We start from the raw sequence: 20,554 nt of genomic DNA on the forward strand, positions 1-20,554 counted from the left end.
GCAGAACTTTTAATTGATTGTATTTAGAAATTTTCTTACTTCATTACGAGGAAGCTTATATTAAATTTTCATTTTCGCAATAGTTCCCCTGTTAGAACTGGTCAAGTGTATATGCTGGATCTGAGTATTTGTATGAATAAAATTCTGAATGGAATTCAATGAAATAACACAATTCTTTCACCTTTCTTTCAGAAACCTACCTTCTGGCTTGCCTGGTGGACTTCTTTACAAATTGCGACAGGTACTCAAGGTAGGTCTGCAATCAGGTTACATGGTATTACTAACCGGATAGTTTCAACTATTGATTTGAACTCGCACAAATCATTTAGTTTTACTGTGGAAACGCTGGTATAGCTATAGAGGAAGCAAACCTCGCAGGTGGGCTTGGGATACAGGGAGGCCCAGTCTGCGGGTCTGATTCCTCTATAGTTGCTAGAATTCCCTCCAGCTGCTTTCCTACCCACTTTGTTGCTAGGGAATGTGAACTAAGTGGTTTAGTGGGGGGGGGGTGCTCTGTGTGCCAGGCTCTTCCAACTACTTTTTGGCGAGTGGCCTGGTGTATTGTAGTTACTCCACTGTGGGAGAAACAAGATGTTTCTGAATTATGTACACAAGAAAAAGATATGCAGTATTTACATTGGAAAATAGACAAGTTTTTCTGTGATTTCTACATTTTTATTTGCTACAAAACGATGTAGTACATGGTATCAGATATTTATATAAAACTCCACATCTTGTACTGTAGTGAACTTTGGATCTTAGAACCAAGGTCGGCTGATATACACATGAAGGATTTTTTCCACCTTTAACCAATTACAGAGGTGCCGGTAGTTAGAATGTGGGAGTTTCTCTTATGCTGTAGCACTAGAAATTTCTATCACTAAGCAATTTAGTACTCTTGATTCTCTTTCGATTCAAAAAATCATCCAGAATATCACTTTGCAATTACAAATCTTCATTTTCTTGTAGGGATGCACCGAATCCACTATTTGGGATTCGGCCCGAATCCCTGGTGAAAGTTTTGTCCGAATACCGAACCAAATCAGAATCCTAATTTGCATATGCAAATTCGGATTCGGTTCGGCCAGGCACAAGGATTCGGTCGAATCTGAATCCTGCTGAAAAAGGCCGAATCCTGGTGGAATCCTGTACCGAATCTTGGATTCGGTGCATCCCTATTTTCTTGTTTGTAAAGTACAAAGGTCAATAGGACCAGTAACATAATTTTTTTTTAAAAAAATAAATGAATTTCTACATTTCTACCACCAAGACACATTTAGGTGCCCATTTTACTTAGCTCGAGTGAAGGAATAGAATAAAAAATACTTGAATTTCAAAGTATTTTTTTGGCTACTTCGACCTTTGAATTGAACGATTTGAACTAAAAATTGTTCGACTATTTGACCATTCGATACTCAAAGTACTGTCTCTTTAAAAAAAAACTTCGACCCCCTACTTCGCCACCTAAAACCTACTGAGGTGCCATGTTAGCCTATGGGGAAGGTCCCCATAGGCTTTCTATTTTGGTTGAAGAAAAATCATTTGATCGATGGATTAAAATACTTTGAATCGAACGTTTCGAAGGATTTAATCGTTCGATTGAACGATTTTTTGTTTGATCGAACTATTTGCAGTAAATCCTTCGACTTCAATATTCGAAGTCGAAGGATTTACATTCGGCAGTCGAATATCGAGGGTTAATTAACCCTCGATATTCGACCCTATGTAAATCTGCCCCTTAACTTTAAATTCGCAAAGTCTTTATATACTCTGCTTGCACTCCTCTTCAGAAAAGGCAGCAGGGCGATGATCCATCGTGCACCGCTCGATTTCTCCTCCCTGCCTTGTACAGGAGATAGCCAGGGAAGAGAAATTGAGCGCCGCACGATGTATCGTCGCCCTGCCGCCTTTTCTGAAGAGAAGTGGAGTTTGGGTAAGACTTTGTGAATTTAAAGTTTTTAAAGGGGACCCATCACCAAAAAAAATTATTCACAATCCGATTTTATCACATTAGTCAAGCAAAATTAACTTTACTTACACTGTATAAATTATTTGAATCTTGTTTCCTTCAGTCTGGGAATTCAAAATGATAGCAAACAGGCAGCAGCCATTTTGTGGACACTGTTTTTAAGGAAAGCCTTGTATCATCTCAGAATCTTGTTTGCGCACCAGAATGGGGGACCTGATGTCCATCCCCATGCCCTGACTACACAATTAAATGGTGAACAGAAGGGGGGAATGGAAAGTGAAAGTAATTGTCTCCCCTGCCTCTATGCCCAGGGCATAGAGGAGGGGCAGACAATATTTGATTGACAGCTGAGATGTTTAAATGAGTTTACAACAGCTATGAATGCTTTAATAAAAAATAGAAATTGGACTTCATGTTTAATTTGAAAAGGACTTTTATTATACAGATTTTTGTGTCTGGGTGACAGGTCCACTTTAGTGTATCTTGATGTTTTCTTTTTCGTTATCTAGAAACTAATTTTTTTTTTTTTTTAAAAAAAAAAATAAATAATTTTTGCTACTGGTCCTTTAAGTCAGAAAAGGAATCCTCCATGAACACTGCCTAGTTATAGGTTCATTGTGTCAGTAGATTTATTTGTTCTCTCCTGTCTTAACCTGATTCTAAAGTTTGTTGCTTTATTGCAGCTGTGAAACGGGGTTTAAAGATGGCGACCTCTTCATGTCCTTTCGGAGCATGTTTCAGGATGTCAGAGATGCTGTTGACTGGGTCCATTATAAGGTAATGCTAGATCTTCAGAATGTAGGCCAGACGCATTGAAGGTGATCATTGTCTTTGATCTGACCATACAGGGTGAATCTGTTTGTTTGCCTGGGGGAGCGAATAACATCTCTCCCAATTGGATTTTTTAAACCTGCCAATAGATAACATGGCTGCCATACATCCAGATATGAACTGGGCAGGCCCCATACACAGGCCAAGCTGTTGACTCGGGCAGACCATTGTTATTTTTATCTTTGCATATTGCTGCTTTAACATTAGATTTCTTTTCATTTTGTTTTCCAGGGATCCCTCAAGGAAAAGACGGTTGAGAATTTGACGAAGTATGTTGTTAAAGATGTAAGTCTTCCTTTGTCTTGTTGCAGGTTAAGCAGTAGAGAAATATGAAATAGGTTTAATTGGTGAACTTAAACATTCTTTCCTTTCTTTAAAGGGACACTCATATTGAAACGAATGTAAATTATTTTGCAGCAGTTAAAAAAAAAAATGTGCAAGCCATAAAAGACGTTCTACACTAATATAACATCTGCCCTCTTCCCAGCAATGATTAAACCCGGATTAAAATGGTCTCAGCAGAGACAGTGCCAGGAGACTGACACTAAAATGAAGGCTGTTATAACGAAACATGCTGAATGATCAGTCTGCCTAAATGGTGGCAATTTAGTATAGATCGACAAAGGAAGGCTGGGGGCAATACAAATCAAAATAAAAGCAGCATTTGTAAATTCTTTGCCTCTGTATTTCCCATGTACGGTAATAATTAGAACATAAATAAGCCCAAAAAAAAGTGCTGTAGTCTTTTACCCCACACTGGGCACACTGAGCAGCCCCTCACAATGTATATGTGACATGCTTGTCTACTCTCTATTTAACACCACACGCTACAGTTCCTTTTATCCTCACCAGTGTGCAAATGCTGTGCAGGTGACATAAGGGTGATGTTCCTCTGCTCTAGATCTCCGCTCTAAAATGGTACGACCTGGTCAGTTAAAGGAAAACTATACCCCCCAAACAATGTAGGTCTCTATTAAAAGATACTGAGTAAAACAGCTCATGTGTAAAACTCTGCTTCGTGTAAATTAACCATTATCATAATAATATACTTTTTTAGTAGTATGTGCCATTGGGTAATCATAAATAGAAAATTGCCATTTTAAAAAATAATGGCCGCCCCCTGAGATCGCACGATTCACTGTGCACACATACAAACCACATGTAAGGTCACATGAGCCAATTAACAGACAGAGTTCTGCCTTTTGCTTCCTCACTTCTTTCTGTTACAGTTAGAGTTGTAGTATTTCTGGTCAGGTGATCTCTGAGGCAGCACAGATAGAGTCACGAAATGGTGGTTCAAGGCAAGAGATGTAAAAGGGCAATATTTATGTAAAAATATATTCCAGTTTGGTAAGATTCTTTAATATGTCATTCAATTTGATATAAACTATCTGTTGCTTAAGTATTCATTTTGGGGGTATAGTTTTCCTTTAATATCACCTTTGCTTATGGTACAACCTGCACCTGTACCACTTATCTTCTTCTGTCTACTTTACATCACCAGATGCATTTTACATCACCGGATGCATTTGTTACATCATCAAATCAATTGTTTACATCACTAGATGCATTTGTTCAGTGTCGGACTGGGCCGGCGGGACACCGGGAAAAACCCCGGTGGGCCCCGGGCTCTTGTGGGCCCCGCCGGCCCAGATCCGCTACTTAGTGGGGCGGCGCGACCCCACTTTGTTTGGGGTCGCGGTAGAATAGAAGGGCTGCGCATGCGCACAAACGCGGCGCCGCGCGCATGCGCACAAACGCGGCGCCGCGCGCATGCGCACTAGCCGCCTGCAGCACTCCGGAGCGGCAGTGGCGGCTGGAGGGGGCCCTGGGGCAGTAGCCCCGGTGGGCCCCATGCCTCCCAGTCCGACCCTGCATTTGTTTCTCTAGACTGAAGGTTAACACTTCATAAACTGCACAGCTAAAGTTCTCTCTGTCGGCTTCTTCTGTGCCGCTTAAACCCTCTTCATTATAGCTTCAACCTCACTTTCTTGCTGCATAAATTTTGTACCTTATACATCTATGAAATACACTCGAGTCTGCTGCACAAGCCACTTGTAATTGGCCTTTCTGTCTGCTGCTGTCATTATATGCTCCTGTCCGTTATTTTCATCTCACAGCTGCTCCTTGGCTCTGCCCTTCACTACTAGTGCTATCATCTGCTTCTTATAGTATCCAAAATCAAAAATGCTTTGTCATAGCAATAGAAAAACAGCAGCGCAGCAAAGCAAAGTGCAAATGGTAATGGATGATGAAAGATTCACTGCACTAGTTTGCCCTGATGATTTAAACAAGTGTATTTAAAGGCACTCACTAAACAATTATATGTGTACCTGCCTATCTTAAATACACCTGCTTAAATCACCTCTGTCTGTTCTATTTCAGACTCTTGAAATACTGTAGCACAAGTCCGTTCTATTCCAGGTCTGTGAATCAGGTGGTTTCTGCCACATTATAGCAGGAGTGTAAATAATATAAACAATATAAATAACTTTACAACCAGTGAAAATGCTAAACCAATGTATATTGAGTGTACATTTTCTTTCATTATGCAGTTAAAGTGGTGGAGGATCCCATTAACTTTTACTTTGCCTTAGCAAGAGCAAAGGGTTTCCAGCAATGTATATTTATTTCTGTATATTTTATATTATATGACGGACGGATGAGGGTCTGTATGTCTGGGAAATGCTTTATTTCATTGTAAACTTGTTTCATCTGCAGCACAAAGCATTCATCCATTCATGCTCTTCTGTTACAGCCCTATCCAATACTTGCCTTTGGCTGAAATTCACAAATGTGACAACAAATGAAAGATATATTGGTTGCGTTTTTCTAAATATTCAGATTTGTTTTTCTGCAATAAAACAAAATAATCAGAATTGGTAGTCAACTAACTAAATAAGTCTACAGCACAACAAAAAAATCTCATTTATTTTTAAATAGAAAACATTTAGTGCCCTTAAATTCCCAGTGGCACCTCAAATAAAAATGCTAATAATATCATCATTATTCTCTCTGCAGTCCAAGTTGCCGTTATTGTTGAGCCGCATGAATGAGGTTGGGAAAGTGTTCTTAGTCACTAACAGCGACTATAAATATACCCACGTAAGTACTTTGCTTATCCTTAGAACTTGGGTTAAGCCAGTGGTCCCCAACCATTTGTTCACAAAACCAAAGGGCCGTCACTTTTAATAAACGGAAGCGGAGGGACCAATCCTGTGGAATACCTGCACAATCAGGCCCAAAACCTGACCATCTTGCTGGTATTCTGCGGGTACCCGACCCGATGCAGGACTATATTGTAAGCAACATGTTGCTCTCCAACCCCTTGGATGTTGCTCCCAGTGGCCTCAAAGCAGGTGCTTATTTTTGAATTCCAGGCTTGGAAGCCAGTTTTAATTGCATAAAAACTAAGTATAGTGCCAAGTTGAGCCTTTTGTAGGCTGCCAGTACACATAGGGGCTACCAAATAGCCAATCACAGCCCTTATTTGACACCCCAAGGGACTTTTTCATGCTTGTGTTGCTCCTCAACTCTTTTTACATTTAAATGTGGCTCACGGGTAAAAAAGGTTGGGGACCCCTGCTTTTAAGGGTGGTTCACCTTTAAGTTAACTTTTAGTATGTTATAGAATGGCCAATTCTAATCAACGTTTCAATTGGTCTTTTTGTTTATTTTTTTATAGTTTTGGAATTTATTTTTTTATAGTTTTGGATTTATGGTCTGTAAAGCTACAAATGTATTGTTATTGCGACTTTGTATTACTCATCTTTCTATTTAGGCCTCTCCTATTCATATTCCAGTCTCTTATTCAAATCAGTGCATGGTTGCTAGGGTAATTTGCACCTTGGCAACAAGCTTGCTGAAATTGCATACTGGAGAGCTGTAGAATAAAAAGCTCAAAAACCACAAATTATAAAAAATGAAACCCAACTGCAAATTGTCTCCGGATATAAGTCTTTACATCATACTAAAAGTTCATTTAAAGATGAACAATCCCTTTAAGATATCACATACAGACTTAAGGTACACTGAGAGATCCACTCGTTTGTCGATGTCGCCAAGTGAGCGGATCTCTCTCCGATATGCCCACCTTGAGGTGGGCAATGTCGCGCTGATCTGATCGTGGGCCCTAGGGCCCAACTATCGGATCCTAACGCTTGGGAAACGGGCGGTCGGATCGCGGGACCTCATCAACGAACAGATGCGGCCAGATCTCGATCAGGTGGCCCCATACACGGGCCAATAAGCTGCCCGTGTATGGCCACCTTTAATTTTTGAAACCAATGATTACGTGCCTACTGATCACATTTAGGGTGAAATGCTAATTATTTATATTTTTATTATTCCCTTACAGAAAATCATGACTTACTTGTTTGACTTGCCACACGGACCGAAGGTAATGTGCAAATAAAATTAGTCATACATTGTGATACCGGCAATTTCCTATTTTAACCAAGTTTTAGTGTGAGCCCATGGAATTTTTTAAATACCACTCCACCGACCGTTTTGCTTAAAGCTTATACACAATAGCAATTTCTACGGCAAATGGTTGGCAGAAGTAGGGGCTTGGTTATCATGGCTTGAGGAAGTGGAGCAAAGGCAGGTGAATTGCAAAAACCTTTTTCTTTTTTTTGCATTAGTCACAAGCACCTGCACCCACACTCTCTGTCACTATAATGAAGATAAGGTGCATAGGAAACTGCCTTTGGGCACAGCCAATTGGCCAGTGATCAATAAGAAGGGCATCCAGCCACAACTTATATAATATAAGGTACCCATGTCTTCCTTAAAGTGCAACTGTTATATCTATAAACACACTATCCCCACAGCTTTGTATTATAAAGCCAGGGTGAAGTCACAATTGCAGCACTAAAGGTTAGCTGTGCCAGTGCTGGGGACATGCACATTAGCAGGGTCAGACAGCATGGAGAGGAGACATGTCACAAGGAGACGACAGTTATGTGTTTGTCTGTCTCTCTCCTAAACCAAAGAAAGAAAATGCACAGATGCTGCCTGGGAGAAGAGGCTGTGTAAAGGTATACCCCCCCCCCCCCGACCCTCGTTTACTTTTATGTGATTTACACTGTGTTCCTAGTAAGAGAAAAAGTAAAAAGTCTCATATACTTTTTAGTTTTTTTTTCTCTATCTGTCCTTTCAGACTTCCCTCTAGATCCATCCAGTTTCATCACTAATAATTATTACTAGCCTCAAAGCAAGGACAGTGGTATCTTTCAGAGTGACGGTTGGCACCATAATAAATTAACAGTTTAACATTGGAAGAACTTGGTGGAAATTAAAAACATGTCGATGAAAGTACAGCATAAAATCAGTGACCAAAAAAAAAAAACACATAAAACAAGCTGATTTTATGCTGGTTAACACTTGCCACACTTTATGGCACGAGGATGCATGCTGCTTGTATATACTTCTATTCTGAAGTGCTGACAGCTCATTGCAGCACACTCTCATATTAACAGAAATGGCTCAGTGATAAGGAATAGCTTTGTTATAATGATTTTCTTTTGCCGTTCCAGCCTGACAGCTCTCACAGAGTTTGGCAGTCCTATTTTGACCTTATATTAGTTGATGCTCGCAAGCCCTTGTTCTTTGGAGAAGGAACAGTGTTACGGCAAGTGGATACGGTAAGTACCAGGTTACACTCCACTGACATGAAAATTGAGACCGTGCTAGGTAAACGTATTGGTGTTTTTGTTTGTCCGCCTTGCAGTATAATTTAATGTGGGCTCTGGTTACTGGCATCATCAACACTTCATCACCTTTCAATAAGGCCCTGTATGCGAATCCAGACAGTTACTCTAACTGTATCTGTAACTTTGCTGCCCCCTTTTGTCACTTGATGGAAAGACTAATTTGACGTTTGAATTAGGACTTTTCTTCAGGGATTTAACTTTCCAGTATTTCTTCCCAATGCAGAATACGGGCAAACTGAAAATCGGTACCTACACCGGTCCTTTACAACATGGAATTGTATATTCAGGAGGTAAGGTTTGTGTGTAAAGCTCTAACCTTGGACATTATGTTGGAAAATCATGCTGGAGATATGTGAGATGGTAGATTGAACTGGAGAATCCATAAGCAATCCCAGCAGGGTGATTTTTTTTTTACTATTTAACAATGCTTATCTGCTAGGAGCGCGTTTACAAATCGACATCAGAATGTCTTTGACTGCTTTGAGCAGTCACACCTTGATTTTCAGTTGGTGTCAGCGCTCAGGGCAGCTCATGTACAGCACTGCATATTAACTCTTTTCTGAATCATTCGTTCCTGATGTAAACTGCATTTGGAGAGGAAATGGTCAATTCTTTTACACAATGGAACAAATTGTTCCAGCATGGAAAGAAAATTAAGTAACAAATTATGGCAATTATTTTTCAAAGTGATAATGATCATTACAAAAATGTACCAATAAGTGATAACGGGTAGGGGTGGAGGGAAAGAACAGAAGTGTTGTTTTTGTATGTTTATTGTTAATCTGCTTTGAAGCACCTATGTACTTAAGCTTGAATTTGGGAAGGCCATCTCCCACAGAATCCATTTTTTTTTTTTACATTTTGAAATCTGACATGGGGCTAGACATATTGTCAGTTTCCCAGCTGCCCCCAGTCATGTGACTTGTGCTCTAACAAACTTCAGTCACTCTTTACTGCTGTACTGCTAGTTGGAGTGATATCACCCCCTCCCTTTCCCCCGGCAGCCTAACAACAGAACAATGGGAAGGTAACCAGATAACAGCTCCCTAGCACAAGATAACAGCTGCCTGGTAGATCTAAGAACAGCACTTAATAGTAAAATCCAGGTCCCACTGAGACTGATTCAGTTACATTGAGTAGGAGAAATAACAGCCGGCCAGAAAGCAGTTCCATCCTAAAGTGCTGGCTCTTTCTACACACCAATATTACAACTAAAAAAATACACTTGCTGGTTCAGGAATGAAATTTAATATTGTAGAGTGAATTATTTGCAGTGTAAACAGTGTACATTAGAAATAAAAACGACATCATAAAAATCATGACAGAATCCTTTTAATGTTGCCATCCAGGTTCCTCTGATATTTTGTGTGACCTGCTGGGTGCAAAAGGAAAAGATATCCTGTATATTGGTGATCACATCTTTGGCGACATTCTTAAATCGAAGAAGCGACAGGGATGGAGAACATTCCTGGTCATTCCCGAGCTGGCACAAGAACTTCACGTCTGGACTGACAAAAGCTGTAAGGCATTCCATATTGTTTAAATGAATGCAGCATGGAAGTATTAAGTAGCAACTTCACACAATCAGGGAAATGGGCTCCAACACTTTCAGCGTTCGAGCTCCATCAGGCATTCCCTAATGGGTTATGTCTCTGCAGTTTTTAGCATTTGTGTAAGATGATCAAACAAGTGAGGATCCTGTCCTCCTATTTAACATTTTTCACAAAACTAGAGAAATCGGAACAGTATGTTGGTGTATATCTGCCAAGTGGTCTGACTGATGCCCAACTGGTCAGATCAGGGCACTTTACCCAACAATTGGGGGTCATTTATCAACACTAGGCAAATTTGGCCATGGGCAATGGCAACCAATCAAATTTCTATATTCATTGTTCTACTTGTAGCTGCCTTTAAAAAGCTAAAGGTAATTGCCCATGGGCAGATTTGCCGTGTATTGATAAATGAACCCCAATGTGTGTGTGTGAGCCAATTATACTTCAGCTAATTAGTCACATAATTAACCTCTGTAGAAACGTTATTTCATAGACAGTAGGACCTCCAGTGGTAGCTTATCCCATCCATGGGGGGTGGTAGTGTTAGCTTGCATCCTCTTATCTTGGTTTATGTGAGGAGAATGGAAGTTAGAGGCAATGGGAACATTTCTGTACATTTGTTTAAATGAGCTGGTGAGGACAATCTCTCTACATTATATACATACGCAGTATAGTTCCAATGTGAATAGACCAGGAAGATAAAGTTACTGAACACTGTGTGTCATTTTATCAGTGTGTGTGTGATTTTGATCTCCATATTCTGTATATAATACTATGTAAAGTGATAGTAGCATCACACTTTGTTACAAATCCAGGTTATCTGTATAGCTATAGTTGTATATGAAATCTGATATTGTAAATTTGAATGTTGTTTTTAACAACACTTTTTGTTTCTGTTTTTATTTTTGTCTTATAGCAGTGACCTGGTATTTCTGTTAGAAGATAAAAACTCCAGTACCTTATTTGGCTGCTGAAGTGCTGTGTATTGATACAAACTTCCACAATGGGAGTGTCTGGCTGCTTCTCCCAAGAGGCCGGTTATCTTATATTGTTACAATTAATATTTGCTTATCTCTAAATTGTTACAGAACTATCTTATCTGTAGCTGTGGCAGTTCTCGACTCTCTGCAAAAAGCCAATTAAGTTAGAAACGTTGTTTCTTGTACTGGCTGTTCAGTGCAGAGAAAATTGGGACTTTCCAGTACAAACGAGGGACTGCAGGTTGAGCTGTCAAAAGAGGGACTGTCCCTCTGAAAACTGGACAGTTGGGAGGTATGAGGGTGAAATCGTGCTCCATTCCAGCCACAGTTCATAGTTCAGCTGCTTAGTTTGTTTGATTCCTAAAGGGGTAATTTATCAGTTTCCCAAAATCACACAACTTAGTGCTCAAATACAGAGCATTTGTATCCAGGGGATTTCAGCGCAGCCTGCCCTTTGCACCTTTCAATGAATATTGTGAATCTTAAAGGAGAAAGAAAGGCTAAAATGAAGTAAGATTTATCAGAAAGGTCTATATAAATACACCAGTAAACCCTCAAAGTAATGCTGCTCTGAGTCCTCTGTCAAAAGAAACATCACATTTCTTTCCTTCTATTGTGTATACATGGGCTTCTGTATCGGACTTCCTGTTTTCACCATAAATCTCCAGGGCTAGGGCTTGAGCATGCTCAGTTTGCTCCTCTATCCCTCCTCCCCTCCCTTTTGGATTCGGCCGAACGGCCAAATCTTTTGTGAAAGATTCAGCCGAATACAGAATCTGAATACTAATTTGCATATGCAAATTAGGGGTGGGGAAGGGGGAAACAAAAAGTCACAGGATTTCCCTCCCCACCCCTAATTTGCATATGCAAATTCGGATTTGGCTCGGCCGGGCAGAAGGATTTAGCCAAATCCAAATCCTGCTGAAAAAGGATGAATCCCGAACCGAATTTTGGATTCGGTGCATCCCTAGTAGTTTTCATTCTTCTTAAATGACACACAAGCTAAGAGTCATTTAAGGGGTTGCCCCTCATGATTACAGGGCTGCCGAACATGGACAAGGCTGTGGTCATGGGATAAGCACATGGGAGCACTTTGCACCCTGTCCTGTACTTTCGATATGGCCTATAGAGAGGATTTGAGGTGTCATCTATATACCTAATTATACCTGATTTAGGACTTTGAATGTGTTTGTCACATTCTAAACGGAGCAGAAGTCACTCACCTGGAAGTTTGTATCACGTCACAGTTGCTAGCCAAAGAATGTACTCGTTGTGCCTTATACATACTGAAACTCCCGGTTACCTTATTATTTTGTGACCTGATTGCTGAACTTCAGCTCCCAGCAGCTGAAAGGATAGTGGGAGATGTTCGTTGCAGCCACTAAAGGGGCTTTTCTTGTACCAGGATCTATTTCACGGAAATAATGCAAAACCAATTTACAGACCGAAAAACAAATTGTCCCCACTAATAAACAAGCAGTTTAAAAGCAACATGGCTGCTGAGGTGGCTTGTGAGTGCAGGTAATAAGGTAACTGGGGTTTGTAGCAGAAATACAGGGAATATACACGTGTAAGTTACAGAAGTAAGACATGTAATGGTTTTTTGGGTAACCGCACATTCTAATGCCTGCTGGGGTGTTCAGGTGAAATCATGATGATGGCAGGGGTGAGGGTTAAAATATTTATATTGTGCAGGACATGTTTTCATGTCACCCAGAGGAACTTTAACCCTACATAGGATTGCAGCATCACATGTGCATGAGGTGCCTCATCAAGGGTCCACAACCTTTTTTGCTGAGTGCCAAAAGTAAGATTTATTTTTTTCCCCCCTCAATCCTATTTGAGTGCTGCTTCAGATAAAATGTATACTCAATATATATTTATATAAATATATCTGCACATTTACAGTGTATCTCTTTTATTCGCTTTTTAGTTCTCGACCCCCCCTCCCCTTTCGCTGCCATTCTTTCGCTTACGTTTCTCTTTTGTTCTCTTCCATTCTGGCTGTTTCCATGTCGATGTTAATGTGCCCCGACTGTGCTCAGTCATCATGTTATGATTGGCATGTAATGTTCCGGGTAAAGCTTGCACATTAGCAGAGCCATTTCTCTTCTTATCTCTCTTACTGCCACAGACTGTACTTGTTTCAAGTGTCCACGGCAGCAAAAGGGTTAACGTCCGTTTGTGCTTGTAATGATTCGGGCAGTTTGTCTCCCCACACAGTGCTCCCCTTTATCCGTACTTCTATAATTGTCATTATTTTGTGTCCTAGAAAAGTCCTGCTCTGTCTTTTTCTTTCTGTTGTCTCTCTCTATATAGTGCTTATGTTAGGCATTATTGTGGTTTTTTTTTTTTTATATATTGAAGCCAAATGCCTTTGCTCAATATTTCGCTTTTTTTTCCCCTTCGTTTTAAAACAGCCCTTTTTGAAGAGCTCCAGAGCCTGGATATATTCTTAGCTGAGTTGTACAAGTAAGTCGTGACGCAGGAGTGTTTTATTGCAGCTTTACGTATTCACCTGTGGGGATGTGCGTTGCACTGATAAGCCACACACAAAGCACACAGGGTAATAAAGAACGTGTACCATAGCACTGATTACTCTGCTTAATCCTGCCATTAAAAGGATACTGTCATGGGAAAAAAATGTTAACAGTGCTGCTCCGGCAGAATTCTGCGCTGAAATCTGTTTCTCAAAAGAGCAAACTGATTTTTTTATATTTAATTTTGAAATCTGACATGGGGCTAGACATATTGTCAGTTTCCCAGCTGCCCCCAGTCACGGGACATGTGCTCTGATAAACTTCAATCACTCTTTACTGCTGTACTGCAAGTTGGAGTGATATCACCCCCTCCCTTCCCCCCCCCCAGCAGCCAAACAAAAGAACAATGGGAAGGTAACCAGATAACAGCTCCATAACACAAGATAACAGCTGCTTGGTAGATCTAAGAACAAGATATAGTTACCAGCTTGCACACCCTGGCTCTCCAAATCGTATATTGCCCGGTGCCTGGCCGAGAGGGCTTCGGAAACCCACAAACTTCCAGAACGAATAATTCCACCGGCACACAGGTCTTTAGTTGCAAGCAGGGATAATTGCGTGATGCAACATGCTTGCAACTAAAGACCTGTGTGCCGGTGGAATTATTCGTTCTGGAAGTTTGTGTGCAGATCTCAGAACAACACTCAATAGTAAAATCCAGGTCCCACTGTGTCACATTCAGTTACACTGAGTAGGAGAAACAACAGCCTGCCAGAAAGCAGTTCCATCTTAAAGTGCTGGCTCTTTCTGAAAGCACATGACCAGGCAAAATGAGCTGAGATGGCACCTACACATCAATATTCTAAATTAAAAAAAAAATACACTTGATGGTTTAGGAATGAAATTTTATATTGTAGAGTGAATTATTTGCAATGTAAACAGTGTAATTTAGAAATAAAAACGACACAATAAAAATCATAATGGAATCCCTTTAAGCTTCCACTGGGGGTTTCTGTACTAGGCGAGCATTGGTACTGCTTATCTGTCAGATTCGGGGGCCAGCCTTCTCAGTACTAAATAAATCGGATGCTTTTTACTGCCTGCCCATGAGTCTGAAAACACATACAGTATAACTAGCCACACATATTTGCCTGGGGTCAGAGGGCAGGATAGTGGACCACAGAAGATAATATGTAGACTTATTTAACATTTGTAATGTTTCCCCTTGAAGCCTCGTATGCATTTTAAGTGTTCTGTCAATTTAACTCTTAGGCACTTGGACAGTAGCAGCAATGAACGGCCAGATATCAGCTCCATCCAGAGGCGTGTTAAGGTAATGTTGAAAAAAATGTAGACCTCCCCCCACCCACCTGGGGTTGTTATGAGACCCAGTATAACGACAAGCACTCACGGTTTATACACCAATTTGGAAAGCAGCGTTTCATATCGGCATGCAAAAATCTTTTCAGTGGATGTTATTTTTCATAAGCAACAGTTTAGAACACAAAACAGACTGGGACCTCATACAAAGTTGCACTTTAGTTTTTTTCTTACAGGAAAACTATACCCCCAAAATGAACACTTGAGCAAAAGATAGTTTATATCATATTAAGTGACATACCCAACTGGAATATATATTTAAGTAAATATTGCCCTTTTACATCTCTTGCCTTGAACCACCATTTCGTGATGGTCTGTGTGCTGCCTCAGAGATCACCTGACCAGAAATACTGCAGCTCTAACTGTAACAGGAAGAAGTGTTGAAGCAAAAGACACAACTCTGTCTGTTAATTGGCTCATGTGACCTTACAAGTATAGTTTGTTGGTATGTTTGTGTGCACTGTGAATCGTACGATCCCAGGGGATTTACTACTAGAAAAGTATGTTATTATGAAAATGGTTGATTAACATGAAGCAGGGTTTTACATATGAGCTGTTGTATGCAATATCTTTTTATAGAGACCTACATTGTTTAGGGGTATAGTTTTCCTTTAAGATTTGCATTATGTTCGTTCTTACAGCCACCATCACTAATCACGGGCCCAATACTACTAAGTTAGCCGGACTCCTTCCGCCAGGAGGCCCCTAATTATTAGTCCAATGGTTACCTCTGGGTGGGGAGGCCTTTATAGACGTGTGTGGTCGTCGCGGGTCTCTAAAAGGAACCCAGAAGTTGGGCGGGCGCGGGTTGAGGGAGAGCGGGTTTTACCCGACCCGCACATCACTACTCCCAAGCTCCAGTCTGCCCATGATCCTCTCCTTGACCAAATCCCTCTCTCTTCCATAAATGAAGCTTTTCCATCTCATGGGGTCCCACAGGTCCTTTTTCTACGGTACCCCCTCCATGTCTTGTCGCTCCATTCAATTGAAAACCACTGATAATCGGTGCAATGATGCAATAAAGGTAGAAAACTTCTGTTCACTTCTTCCTCTTTATTTGCCTGTATTTTTGTACAGAAAGTGACACATGACATGGACATGTGCTACGGGATGATGGGGAGCTTGTTCCGCAGTGGCTCCCGACAGACTCTCTTTGCAAGTCAGGTGATGCGTTACGCTGATCTCTATGCAGCATCTTTCATCAATCTTCTGTATTATCCATTCAGTTACCTCTTCAGAGCTGCACATGTCCTGGTGAGTACCTCCCTACATAATTTCTTACTGGCTCCCTCCATTCCCCAAACACGAGTGCAGAGACAGAAAGAAGCGTGTGCTACAAATGTCTCCCTATGATTTATGTAACACATGTCAATGGCATTGTGCCTTATTCTCCAGAAACGGGAAAGCTGCTCATGTCTACCAGGCAGCATTCAATCAAATAAGCAGTGAAAGAGGGTGTATTCGACTTGTTGCCCATAATTAATAGCTATCAAATATGTACACTAAACACCATGTTAATAAATCCAAAGAAAAAAAGGGAAAAACATATTTCTCTTTGAGAAAATCAGTAGCACAAATGCCCAATAGGTGGCAATGTTTGGCTACCACAATGTACATTGTCATTCATTTTACAAATAGTGGGAACAAATACTGCAATAAATACATATACATATAGTTTAATTAAGAAGCTACTGGGTAGGTGGCAAATCCCTGCCCCACAGAGCCTAAAATATAGGTTATCGATTAGGAGTTCTATGACTGTATAAAGTCTGCAGGCCGAGTGCTTTTATACAAGTCAGGAGACTTATAATAATAATAATTGAAAAAAAGAAAAACAATAATTGGCAATAAATGGGTGACCAGATCTGATCACCTAAATAGGTGTGTTGGGCTGTACAATAAACTGAAAAATGTGTCCTCCCTTGAATGGGCGCTGCGCTGCACCCAGGCTTAAAGGAGAACTAAAGCTTAACTAAAGAAGTAGCTAGAAATGTTGTACATTATGTTTTGTGCTTCTGTACCAGCCCAAGGCAACCACAACCCTTTAGCAGTAAAGATCTGTGTCTCCAAAGATGCCCCAGTAGCTCCCCATCTTCTTTTCTGCTGATTCACTGCACATGCTCTGTGCTGCTGTCACTTACTGAGCTTAGGGACCCACTCACAATATACAGTACACATAGAATAGAAATGTCACAAGAAAAGGCTGATTAGTAATTAATACAGATAATTACTACATGGCAGAACAGAAACCAGTGCAATTAGCATCAGAATGTAATAACCAGACCTGTAGCATCAGCTTATATTACAGACCAACCTCATTTTCTGCTGGATAATTAGTGACGACCCCTAAGCTTAGCTTCTCAACAGCTGCTCAGAGCCCACTGAGCATGTGAGTGTCGCAGACTCTTTCCAAGATGGTGACCCCCTGTGACAAGTTTGAAGTCCTGGATCATTGCTGCTTTTCGAGAAGCTGAAACTTTAGGCTGGTGCAATAAGTTCAGTATATAAAATATGTCATTTTTTAGCCACATTCATATTTAGGGTTTAGATGGCAGAAATCTTCTTGTTTGTTGACCTTTCCATTTAACAAGTAACCCAATACGTCGGTGCCATACTTCTCACCTTGTGCTCTGCTCTTCTTCTGTTTTAGATGCCCCATGAATCCACCGTGGAACACGCTCATGTGGACATTCATGAATCAGAGTCACCAATGGCCACTCGCAACAGGTGCTCTCTGGATTTCAAGGATTCCGAATTCAAGCGGCACCATCTCACCCGCTCCATCAGCGAGATTAAACCACCCAACCTCTTCCCACAGAAACCCCGGGAAATAACACACTGCCACGATGAAGATGACGACGAAGAGGAGGAGGAGGAGGAGGAAGAAGAGGAGGAAGAAGAAGAATAAAGCAATGGAATATCCACACAGGATATTTCTTACTGCCGTGCTGAACCAGCAGATATGTACTGAACGTGTAACTGAGCGGCTCCTGCAGTTCAGTTTTCTATTCCCATCCGAGACATTTGCACGTTGTTATTGTTTCCCGTGCATTTCCGTGCAAGTGCATGAAGGAATCGCTTGCTCTCTATTCTGGGAGACACAGCACAGTATTCACTCCCCACTCTTCTCTTTCTCATCTGGAATCGATCCGTATTTCTAACAACCCAAAGGGGGGCTTCAGATTTCACCTTAGCGGCAGCCATCATCTTACTTTCTTAGGGCCAAACATAGAACAGAGGAGACCCCTGGAAAAACAGAAATGGGGAATCCAAATCCGAGCGATGTCCGAAGCTGAACGACCGTTCCCAGCGGCTGGAGCTGTTAGTGCTGCAGAGTGGCCATCTCTCATAAATATACTAAACTGTTGCACAAAATAATAATGTAATTATAATAATATACTTTAAGCAACATTTCTACCCATTCTGATGCCGGGGGCCCAGGGCCGATCCCATCTCTCTTTTTTAACCAATGCTGTTTTTCTGCCTTTTCAAGACCATCGGGAGAATTCGCTATTGCTGAGCTGTCATGTTAAAATCCAAAGAGTTCAAATTTGCTTTGGAATGGGCATGGAAAACGCACAGAGAAAAGCGTCTTTAAAAACAAACAGACTGTATGATATGCTAAATCTGCTTCTTTCCTTGCTATATTTTTTCCCTATAGCTTGTGATTTTATTTCCCTAGTGCAAAAGCACAATTACTTTGCAGTCGGAAAGCAGCTGGTTTGTTACACCTGGAAAGTTTGTTTCCCCAGGTGCAGCCAACTGTTCTTATACGTCTATGCAATGCAGCTCTGGTACATGCCCAAAAGGGGACTGAAAATTCAAATTTAGCTTTTCTTGAACTATTTCAGAAGCAATGCAGATGCCTGGAAGAGTTCCCCTTTAAGAAAGCAATGCAGATGCCTGGAATATTTCCCCTTTAAGGATTTTTAAAGGCTTTTTAGGTCCAAACAAAATAAAGCAACCCCCGTGTGTTGGCATTGAGAGTATATTCCATTATCAGTATGTTTATACTATCATACAATTCGCTCTGTGTTCTTTTTTCTTTGTTTTTGTTTTTTTTTCTATTTTTTAGTGAATTCCGTGGGTTCGTTGGGACCCGGAGAAGCTGTGAGCTGATTTGACTTTTCTTTTTGAATTGCGTTTTAACTGGAATAGTTTATAGCACAAGTCTGTTTTTATTCCGATTTTCTGCCAACTGATAGTGCTGAGTATATGTTGTGTTTCTGCCTGATATTGGAATTCCTTTAGTTCCGTCACAGCACATCCAAAATATTATCACCTGCTCGTTTTAAGCTCCACCGACAAGATCCCATCATTGCTGATTGGGTAACTAAACCAATGGAGTTGTCACTCGGCTGAGATTTCGGAAGCAATGCAGCCATGGGGCTATTTTTGTTATTATCCGGAACAGCAGTGCACTTGGTATCGATAGAGAGTCTTTCAATGGCAAAACGTCCTCACAGTTCCCTCCTAGAGAATCATGCTCACATTACTGGATCACATTACTGGATCCATAGCCTCTTCCTCCATTTGCACCATTAATATGATGAAGGGCTCCTCGGTGATCAATCCCAGGAAAGGTGTAGCACCGAAGCCTATTGGCTCCTACAAGAAGTTGCCACTGCTTTCCTGTTGCACTTGATTCTGATTGGAGTTCAAACCGCAGCTTTTGCTTTTTAAACGTAAGGATATACGTAACTCCTGTATTAGAGTTTGTCTAGTTTATTTACTGAAATAACTAAAAACAAAAATATTTCAGTTGTACAGACAATGCAGAGACCAAACTCTGTCTGTGAAGCTTCATATTGCCGGGGGGGGGGATTCCGATAGGACAAATTGACTCACAGAGCATGCTGGGAAAGCACAGGCAGGTGACATTGAAAGTAGCACAATGAGTAGCCTCGGGGCAGTTACAAGTCACGGGACTGGCGCAATCACAACAATATATTTCAGTCAATGATAGAGCTTCAGGGTTAATTGTCAGTGGCGTCTGAGACTCGCCAGCCGACCCGTTAATAGTGTTTGTTTTCCATATTCCAGTTTGGGGTTGTTCTCTTTACCAGTTTGTAAATCATATTTTACTGTATAACCAATAAATTGTAAAAACTTGCATTCTATATACGTGCGGTTATTTGTGTGTCGTCCGGAAATGACATCACCTACACTATTACATAAGCATTAACCCTCTAAGTGCCACCAACTGTAGTTGAAGCATTTGCTTCAACTCTGTAGATCTGTATCTCCCTCCTGTATCTCCCTCCTGTTCCCAGGCGACAATCAATGGTACTACAGGTCAGATATCTTACAGGCAGGTTAGACAATCCCATTGGGCAAGGACCTCATTGGCCCATTCATATGACCTCCAAAAAGGCCTGCATAGGGTTAATTCACAATCTGATTGTTGGCTCAGAAGCCAAATAATTGGCCTAGTAACTTCAATGGGAAATGTTGGGGTCCTCTACATATTTATAGGGTTGCCAACTTTCTGCAAAACTTTTCCAACCTTTTGGTGCTCAGTGAAATCATGTAGTAGGGAATGGGTGGGTCTGTGATGTCATGGGGTGGGGAATGGCAGAATGATGACGTCAGGTGGGGAAATGGGTGGGCTGGGGAGAAGATAGGAAGGGTTTAAAAGGGAGGAATT

General features: G+C 41.0%; 1 protein-coding gene across 8 annotated transcripts in view; it reads left to right on the top strand.

Annotated features, from left to right (window-relative positions):
- The window catches only part of nt5c2.L (5'-nucleotidase, cytosolic II), a 96,519-nt gene extending 76,492 nt beyond the window's left edge, over window positions 1-20,027 (top strand). For 6 of the 8 annotated variants that reach the window (XM_041568489.1, XM_041568491.1, XM_018241675.2 and 3 more), the window contains 13 exons: window positions 193-250; window positions 2,653-2,746; window positions 3,032-3,085; window positions 5,822-5,905; window positions 7,158-7,199; window positions 7,795-7,839; window positions 8,338-8,445; window positions 8,738-8,804; window positions 9,864-10,034; window positions 13,468-13,519; window positions 14,800-14,860; window positions 15,985-16,161; window positions 17,558-20,027. In XM_041568489.1, coding sequence (XP_041424423.1) covers window positions 193-250; window positions 2,653-2,746; window positions 3,032-3,085; window positions 5,822-5,905; window positions 7,158-7,199; window positions 7,795-7,839; window positions 8,338-8,445; window positions 8,738-8,804; window positions 9,864-10,034; window positions 13,468-13,519; window positions 14,800-14,860; window positions 15,985-16,161; window positions 17,558-17,815 — 1,271 coding nt within the window. In that variant the 3' untranslated portion in view covers window positions 17,816-20,027. 8 annotated transcript variants of the gene reach the window in all.
- The last annotated feature ends 527 nt before the right edge of the window (window positions 20,028-20,554 follow it).

The sequence above is a fragment of the Xenopus laevis genome, chromosome 7L (assembly GCF_017654675.1).
Source record: "Xenopus laevis strain J_2021 chromosome 7L, Xenopus_laevis_v10.1, whole genome shotgun sequence".
Taxonomy (NCBI): domain Eukaryota; kingdom Metazoa; phylum Chordata; class Amphibia; order Anura; family Pipidae; genus Xenopus; species Xenopus laevis.